This window comes from Ananas comosus, linkage group 1, assembly GCF_001540865.1.
Source record: "Ananas comosus cultivar F153 linkage group 1, ASM154086v1, whole genome shotgun sequence".
Taxonomy (NCBI): domain Eukaryota; kingdom Viridiplantae; phylum Streptophyta; class Magnoliopsida; order Poales; family Bromeliaceae; genus Ananas; species Ananas comosus.
Window position 1 is genome coordinate 10088278 of NC_033621.1, and position 9226 is coordinate 10097503.

A 9226-nucleotide genomic window follows, 5' to 3' on the forward strand; every position below is an offset into this window, starting at 1 on the left:
TAAGTAGAATTTTAAAAAAATTTATACATTTATTATAATAAATTATTTTTATTAATTGTTTCCACCCCTATTCTTATTTGAAAAAATTAAAAATTAAAAATTTAAATTTTTAAAATTTATAATTTATAATCTCAAAATTAAAGTTTATAATTTTAAATTTTAAATTTTATATTTAAGTTTTGATATTTTAATTTGAAATTTAAAATTTGATATTTTATATTTTTCAAATTTAAATTTGATCTTAAATTTAAAGTTTGAAATTTAAAATTTAAAATTTTGAATTTAAAATTTGAGATTTTAAATTTCAAATTTTAAAATTAAAATTTAAAATTTAAAAATTTAAAATTTAAATTCAAATATAATAAGAGGATAATATCATTACTTTTTATTTATAAAACCAACTATACTTCTTATTCCATCTTATCTAACCAAACACTATTTTTTTATTTTCAGGAATAACCCAATTTTCATCCAAATACAAAATTGATCTAATCCCCGCTTATACCTCAATTTATACTTATCCCTGAAATAGCTACTTTTTGCTTATCCCCGAACCAAACAATACCTTAAAAGGTTGAGTGGTCCTCTCGAGTTGAGTGGTTCCCACTGAGTTATAATATTCAAAAAAATTGATCAAAGACTAAAAACTTAATAACAAAAGGAGACAAATACTATTAATAATATTCTAGCCCAACACACACTATATATATATATAGAGAGTCCGGCTACTATACTCTTATGAGTAAGATCGCCCTCGTACTCATAAGTTGTTTTCGATGATAGAGCTTCCGAATCGACGATCCACACCATTAAACATTATCTAGAGCATTTGAAACATCTAGAAATCAAATTTTATAATTTTTCGACATCATTTACCTTACGATCAAAAGCTCACAAAATTAATAATTTTTAACGGTCGGTATGAGATATTTGCTAGTTTAACGGTATAAAAGAATCGGAATAAGTTGAATTTTTGATAGAAAATTCTATTCACTACCTAAATAAAGATCAATAACTTCGATCTTAAATTGAAGGATCCGATCATCCATTTTTAGAATGTCGTTTGATTTTCCCCGTTCATTTTATACCCGCTTGATAGATTTTATAATGGTTTCGAAAAATTACGAAATTTATCTTCTAAGAGTTTCAAATACTCTAGATCATGTTTAACAGTTTGGATCGTCGATTCGAAAGCCCTAACATCGAAAACAACTTATGAGTACGAAGGGCTCTATACTCATGAGAGTATATTAGCCCTACTATATATATATATTTATATAGAACTATACTAGAATACTAGCAATTGCACCAAGTTGTTGGCACTATTAATTTTTTAACCCTTGAATTGAGAAATGTGCGGTTAGGATGATGTGGGCCCCCAAGGATTGAGTGGGTGGTTGGTTGAATAGTATAATCTAACAGATAAAAATAATCAAAGGGGTTAATCTAACGACAGAAAACTTGATAGCACCAAACGTAATTGGTGCTATCGATAGCATAGCAACCGGACTCTATATATATATATATATATATATAGTTGAGCTAGAATACTATCGATAGCAAACGGGCTCCCTTGCCACCCATTTGTTTTCGATGATGGAGCCTTCAAATCGACGATCGACACCGTTGAACATAATCTATACTACTTAAAGTGTTTAGAAATCAAATTTCATACATTTTCAATATTGTTCTCTTATCCATCGAGTGGACACAAAAATAAACGGCTAAAAATAAATATTCTTTAAAAAATGATGATAGAAGTCTTGTAATCAAGATCAAGAATATAAATCTTGTTTTAAATAGTTTAAAAAATTTTCTAACAAAAATTCAATTAATTTGAATATCTTTACGCCGTTAAACGAGAAAACGCATCATATCGACCATTAAAATTACAAATTTTGAAACCCTTTGATCATTAAACAAATGATGTCAAAAAGATTTGAAATTTAATTTCTAAACACTTCAAGTAGTATAAATCATGTTCAATGATGCCGATCGTCGATTTGGAGGCTCTATCATCGAAAACAAATGGATGACAACGGTGCCCGTTTACTATCGATAGTATTCTAACTCAACTCTCTCTCTCTCTCTCTCTCTCTCTCTCTCTCTCTCTCTATATATATATATATATATATATATATATATATATTCACAAACATGCCACTGTGGGCCTTCACTTTTCATCTAATACAACTCAAAAAACGTTTAAAAGAGAAGTGTGTTCTTTCTTTAAAATTTCATGCTTCAATAACATCTAATCTTGTAGCCATAGTCGAAATAAGAAGCCCCAGGTAGAGTACAAAAAACCAACAAAAAGGTGGCTAAAACACACAAATAAGAAAAGAGAAACATTTGGGTTCACTCACATGCTGCAAAGGCCAAGAACAACAGGAATTTGCAGAGCAGCTTTATAAAAAAAAAAAGGACGTAAATCAGGAAAATAACATCATCAACTGGTTTTATAAGTAACAGTTTTTTGTCCAGCATAAATGCATAAGAGACGGCTCTTCTATTTTATGGAATGCTATTTAGGGTTTAGGGTTTATGATCAATGAATCTGGTCACTGTTCACATGGTAGATTTACCCTAATTAAAAAACAGTCCGTCCACATTTGCGGATTTCTATTTCTAAAAGCGGTGACCGACTGCTGCTGCAGCATGTTCTCCTCGAGCGCAGAATAGGGCTACAGCAGCATGCAATCACCAGAGCAACACCCACAGCACGAGAGTTGCGAGAGTGGGAATTATGCTCAAGAAAGAATTATTCAGCAGGTTTCGATAATGCAGTCTCGGTTATTCCAAACTTTTCAGAATTGACGACCTCCGCTGAACCAAGCAGTTCCGACAGTACAAGAAAGAAACAAGATCGATAATTTTACCTGTACATTGCTGTGATGTTCTAACACAGGAAAGCTAAACTCCTGTACCAGTGGATACAGAGGAGGAAAAAGCAATCTGTTTCTGGGAAAATATATGCAAATATGACGTGCGAATCCCAGCAAAGGAATGTAATACCCAAACAGGTTTATCATAAAATGATTTGGATCATATTGCTGGATCTTCGAGCATAGCGGTGGATAAGTTGTTGATGCGAGGGTAGATAGCTTTTTCGTCCAGCTGGTTTTGAGCCCATATCAGCATTTTCAGCAAGCTTGGGAGCTTTGGATCTGCCGCATAACAAGAGTCAGAAGAGGGGGAAAAACAGAAAAGAAAATAAGAAGCATCTTCAAAAGCCACCAATGGCTCTCATTCCCACACTGTAAAATCATATAAGATGTATGTAACTGCTAATTTACAGAAACAGAATGCAATATAACTAACTCAAGAACAAAGTCAAATGAAGCGTCCAACTTGAGAATTTTAACAATAGCATGTCAGAGTTTTATCCTGGTAGCTCACCCTCTCTCTCTCTCTCTACGTATTACTTTTTGGTTATGGACAATAAGCATCACTTTTGGGAAGTCTTATAATATTCACATATTATTAGGCCTTCTTGCCTTCCATACAATAATCACAATAATTCTTACAGTACTAATTTTATACTTACAGCCGCATCAGAATATAGCTCTAATGAGCTGCAGAATCCTCCCTCAAGGAGGTACCCTTTGTGTATACTATTATAAACTGCTACGAGCCAAATACAAAATTAAACTGTTTGAGGGTACAAAACAGGAAAAAGACCCAGACACACCTAAACTTGACTACAATTAGATCACCACCCAAAACTTTGACAACTGAAATGAATGATAAAACCACCACGAAAGATATGCATGGAATAGTCATGAACTTAGCATAAAGAAAGCACACTTCTGAATATTTGCATGTAGACAAGATATGAAGTTGGATTTACAAAACTGTGTAAAGAATAGAGAATTTTCTCAACTTTGGAGCCTAAAGAGGCATAAATTTGCCTTTACAACTTAATAAATTGTTTTTCACAAAAAAAATATATGAGTAATCTGCACCTGGCACAGGGAAAAAAGGAATGCATGCAAGCAATAAAAAAGGCACCTTAGTTGCCATAGTCTATGCTGAAACTTGGGAGGTTTTGCAGCTATCAATGTTCTAAAAAGCGGTATGCAGTATGCGGAGGCTTTGCAGCAATACCAAATTAGGCGTAATTTTCATGTTTTACACAGCAAGTAGAAACAAAGGAAGAGAACAATTTTTCACTTAAAAAAGTTTATTTTACACAAACACTAATAGCATTTTTTTTTTCCCTGCTGGGGTGGCAGAAATCTCGATATCCTGCACAGCTAAATGTAGTCAGACTGTTACTACATTATTTATAGGTTGAAGTTAGAAATTAGCTGATGCGGAAAAAAAGGGGGTAAATTATCCAAATTGTCTTACTAGTCATTATAAGTTAGTTACGTCTAGAGATTGAGAATTGATACTAAATAAAACTGTAATTAGATCTGCTAAAAAGCTCTTAAACTGTTGCTTTGATTCCAACAATATCGTGTAAGAAAACACCAAAGGGAACAACAGAAAAGTCAAACAGTACAAACCTTTTTCATGACTTTGGCTTGTAAGTATTGCAGCATTCACCTCGCTTGCAGTCTTCAAGCGCTGTGAGACATCTAAAAGTTCTCCATATGGACAGTTCTTCACGTCCTCAAATGCCAAAAGAGCTACTGTCCTCTCCAACTCCTCTAAAAAGCTTTGCTGCAGAGACAAAAATTTCAGTTCAAAAGTTGAAAACAAGAATGTTACACCATTACTAGTTACATTCGGATTACAATGAGCAAAAGGAGAGGGATTAAACAGAAACCACTAAACAGAGAATAAACAAAAGCTGAAAAAGAATAATACATTTTCCTCGCCCCTTGGTGCTAGTTCATCTTGAGCAAACTCCAGAGCTTCTTCTACTTTTCCCAATCGAATCAACTCAATCAGTTTCTGCTGCTGTAAATGGAAATATAGCTGTGGATTTGTATCCAGTATCTGCAGAAGAATTCACGTAGGTTAATAAGGATTCTCAAGTTCATAAATGCATTTTGTTTCTTCTGTGAAATTCTTAAAATAAAAAAATATCATCCTTCTGCTTAAGACAATTAAATAGAATTTCTATTCCAATAAGAAATGTTACTCAATCAGCAGAAAAGGTTAGAGAACTAAACCATGAAAACCTGGTTCAACATAATATAAATAATTTCCTGTTAGAAAGGAGGAACTCCATGTGACCTTCCCTGGAGCTTTATACGTTGGGACTATGCAACATGAGAATTAGTTAAGGAAAACAGAAGCAATTATCAATTAAACAATTCATATGACCATATTTAAACAAACCTATCCCAATAATTCCAAGCTGATTTATATACTGAGATTTTAAGTTAATGTTAAAATCTGGGATAATGACAATCCATGCATGTAAACAAGCTATCAATACACCATATCTATTATAAACAAGGATATCCATAAAAATATCAGACAGGAATAAAGGCCAACGGCCCCTCCCAAACAGCACTCACAAACAACAATGCAGTGCCAAGAAATCTATGTTAGTGAATTTTCATTTGCCTCCTCGAAAACATCATTTTCGAATCATGTTCCACCAAATCCACAGTACTCAGCAAGCTAAATACTATTCTTTAACAATATCCTTGGTTGTTCTAATGTTGTATCATCACTCTTCACTTAGAAAACAGTATAAAAAAAAATAGAAAGAAAAATCTCTCCACTATCGTTGCTTTAGAAGTTATTAAAATAATAATACAACTTTGAAGAAAATATCCTTGATATTTCCCAGCTTTCTTCAAATCTTAACTCTACTTACATCAATAGATAAACCATCAAGGATTAAAACTCTAACAGGATGAAAAGATAATAATAATACAGAATACCCAAGAACAACTATTCTGATGAAATCACAACTACTTAAAAAGGACAAAACCATAATGTATTTTACTCCTAACGTACTAGTACTATGTTCAGGTCAAAAGTATCTAGCGACTCTTTGAATGCCATACAGATCAACATTAAAGAGCAACAGCACAAATTTCCAAAAGTAACACAACTAGAATAGAACATAATATAACATTTACTTCGTCGATAACTCACGCCTCTTCACCTAGAACATAAATGTTTAAAGGTATAACATTGCTCAAATTAAACTACTCAGACTGTAAGAAAAGACCAGTCAGCATCCAAATGGACCTAATCTAGTAGGGTCTAATAAATTGACTAGGACAATGCTGCATTTTGTTATCAGAAAACCACAAAATTCATTTTCTTTGTCTCTGTTATCAACAAGATCCCCCACTGAGTATCAAAAGTAGTTTCATTTTATTCACATTCAAAGAGTTAGATCAAGTAAAGAACTAATGGAAGTGAAATTCCTCTTGTGGGTATTAAGCAAACAATTCATATACACCCTAACATTTCCCCCTCTCCGCCACACACAAAACCCCATTTTTCTCCTCATGAGTAAAGACTAAATTGCAATCCAATCTCCCTAGGTAATAATTTTGTTTTTTTATCTTCAACTCTCGAGCATAGTTTGGAAATTTGTTGCCCGAATTCCAAAAGCACTCGTTTAGAGGCCTCAGAGGGGCCAAGATATCCGAAAGCACTTTATGGGAACAGCTCAACAGCCACCGAAGAAGCATTTGCCGAATGCTTCTCCAGTGGCAGTACCCACAGCATTTTGAAGCATTGCAGGAGGGAAGTTCTCCCGCGCATTTGGATTTCCCGAACACTCTAAAGCATCAAAGTGGGAGCGTTCTAATAACGCATTCTCCAACTTACAATGCAACATGCTATATCATCCTCATTTACAAGAATATATACTGCAAAGCAGGTATTAATCATGCCAATCAAGTATGGAATCAACACAATACCTCAGGGTTCAAATCGTTGACTTTCTCGATCGCATCCTGAACATTTCCCGACTGCACCGCCTTCTTCACCGCCATCCGATCCGTTATCGTCGCAAGATCGATATCCGCTGATCCACCACAACAATAAAATCACCAAAAAATCCCAAACAAGAAAAAAAAATTAGAAATCGACATGAAAAAGAAAAAGAAAAAGAAAGTACGCTCGGTGCCGGATTCGATGCGGAACTTCTCGGCCGCCTCGACGTAGCCCTCGGTGACGAGGAAGTTCATGACGAGCTTGTTCATGAACTCCTTCTTGATCTTGACGTCCCGGAGCTTCCTCTCCCACTCCTCCCTCGTGATCACCTTCTTCGACGTCGACTACACCAAGAAGGATCCCCCAATGCTCATCGATTCACCATTAGAGCAAGAGAAAAAGAGAGAAAGAGAGAGATGTAGAGAGAGATTACCATTGATTCGTTCGATTCGAGTTGCCCTAGAACGATCCAGGAGAGGGACATCAAAGAGGATCACTGCGGCCCCGCCGAGTCCATGGGGGAGACGAAGAGATCTCCACAGAGGATCGGGGGAGGGAGGGAGAGAGAGAGAGAGAGAGATGGATCGAAGAAGAAGAAGAGGAAGAAGAAGATGATGAAACCCTAGAAGGGAAAAGAGACGAAAGAACCAGAGGGTAAATTGCACTAACGATCCCTAACCTTTTAGATATTGTTACTTTCGTTCTAAAATATTTAGCATATAACTTGTAAACTTAATATTTTATACCCTACACTCTTGACATATTTTATTTTAGTCCTTTATACTAAATTCTGTGCAACTTCTGTTTTGGGCCTAAAATTTTATAGCTTTTAAATTAAAACATAAATTTTGACCAACTTTCAATTTGGTACTTGTACATACACTTAACTTTAATTAACTATAATTTTTGGCTTGAATTTTATAAATTGTTTTGAGCTAGATTTCGTAATGTAATTTAGTCGGCTAAATATGAACGTATTATTGATATGTAAGTAATATGACATTTTAATAGCATTTGGAATGGTGCAAAGCTTGACGAGACTGTGGAATAACTACTGGACGCCCCAATCAGTAATCTGGCTGCTTCTTGCTTTTGTCAGTATCTTTTCTGACTCTTTTTCTTGTACTTTCTATTGTTTCATTTACTTTTCTCCTCAATCTCTCCTTTTTTCTTTTTTTTTTTTTATCTGGGCACTATTTACCCTATCAATGTAGCTTAGTTAATGTTCCTACTGAATAAATGTAGCGCGCTATTCTTCTCTCTCAAAAAAAAAAGAAAAAAATCAAATCATTATCGTTGAATTCAAGTCAGTTAGTTTTAAAAGGCTATAATAAAGTAGTAGAATCATTATAAACTCCTATGTGAAAAGAACACCAGATTATCATAGATTAGAAGGTATTCTTACTTCAATAATTGATTTATATTGATGACCAATTAATTAGAATATATGAATTCTTAATAACCCTCTAACCTAAGTGAAACGATAAGTTAGTTACAAACTTGTCATTGCAAATAAAAAGTATACAATATTTTTGAAATATTACAAACCTCGAACTAAACAGCCCTCTTTCGTCGTATTATCAATCATAATGCCGGTACATAACTTCCATATTAGTAAGGTAGTAACATTTAGTCAATTAAATTATGTTGTAAGATTTGATTACAATAATTTAGAAAGTTTGATCAAAAAATTATGACAATTTAAATTTTTAGCAAAGTGCCACACAACTCATAGTTTGAGGACCAAAAGCATAATATTTAGCCTGAGTTTAATATTTTAGATTCTAAACTGTTATATCTATTTGAGCAATGCCACTTGTATACTCAAAAGTCAGTGTAAGTCTCTCATCTCATCTGTCCATAAATCAATTTTATCACCCTAGTCTTACTGCAATTTCTTTTTTCTTTTCTTTTTTTTTAATACTGAGAAGGCATAAGTAAATCCTAAAACTCTCATAAGTGTTTCAACAATGCTACATGTACACTCAAAAATCAATATAAATTTTACATTTATCTATTCAATAATCAATTTTATCACACTTGTTTTATCACAATCCTTCTTGTTTTTAATTTTGGAAACTCAAAAAAGTTGCTCTAAACCTTGGATCAATGGGCTAGTTGATTTACACCCCTTCTTAGGAGTATAGTTAGCATTTATCTACATCTACATGTTTCACTTGTACTTACATATCTTAGAAAAGTTATCACCTACACCCAGATATTTCTAGATTCATACTATTTGAATTTGGCCTTTCTTTTTTATATTTAAAAATTTGGTCATTAAAATAATTGTCTGAGACAGACAAAGGACTGATAAATTCAGGGTTAGGGATATTTCTGATAATGTTAAATTAAGAACTAGCAGAAC

General features: G+C 33.6%; 1 protein-coding gene across 1 annotated transcript; it reads right to left on the reverse strand.

Annotated features, from left to right (window-relative positions):
* LOC109720736 (glucose-induced degradation protein 8 homolog) lies at window positions 2436–7469 on the reverse strand. Its single transcript, XM_020248030.1, has 6 exons — window positions 7292–7469; window positions 7043–7202; window positions 6843–6949; window positions 4816–4947; window positions 4512–4668; window positions 2436–3167 (listed from the first exon to the last, which is right to left on the reverse strand). The coding sequence occupies exons 1-6, from the start codon at window positions 7340–7342 to the stop codon at window positions 3046–3048; spliced, it is 729 nt and encodes a 242-aa protein (XP_020103619.1). The 5' UTR covers window positions 7343–7469; the 3' UTR covers window positions 2436–3045.

Excerpts from the sequence above, each read along its gene's own strand:
- LOC109720736 (XM_020248030.1), bottom strand. The coding sequence starts at position 7,342 with ATGTCCCTCTCCTGGATCGTTCTAGGGCAACTCGAATCGAACGAATCA. Across the intron at positions 6,950-7,042 it reads CATCGAATCCGGCACCGAGC|CGGATATCGATCTTGCGACG; the intron begins GTACTTTCTTTT and ends GTGGTGGATCAG. Across the intron at positions 3,168-4,511 it reads AAGCCAAAGTCATGAAAAAG|ATCCAAAGCTCCCAAGCTTG; the intron begins GTTTGTACTGTT and ends GTTATGCGGCAG.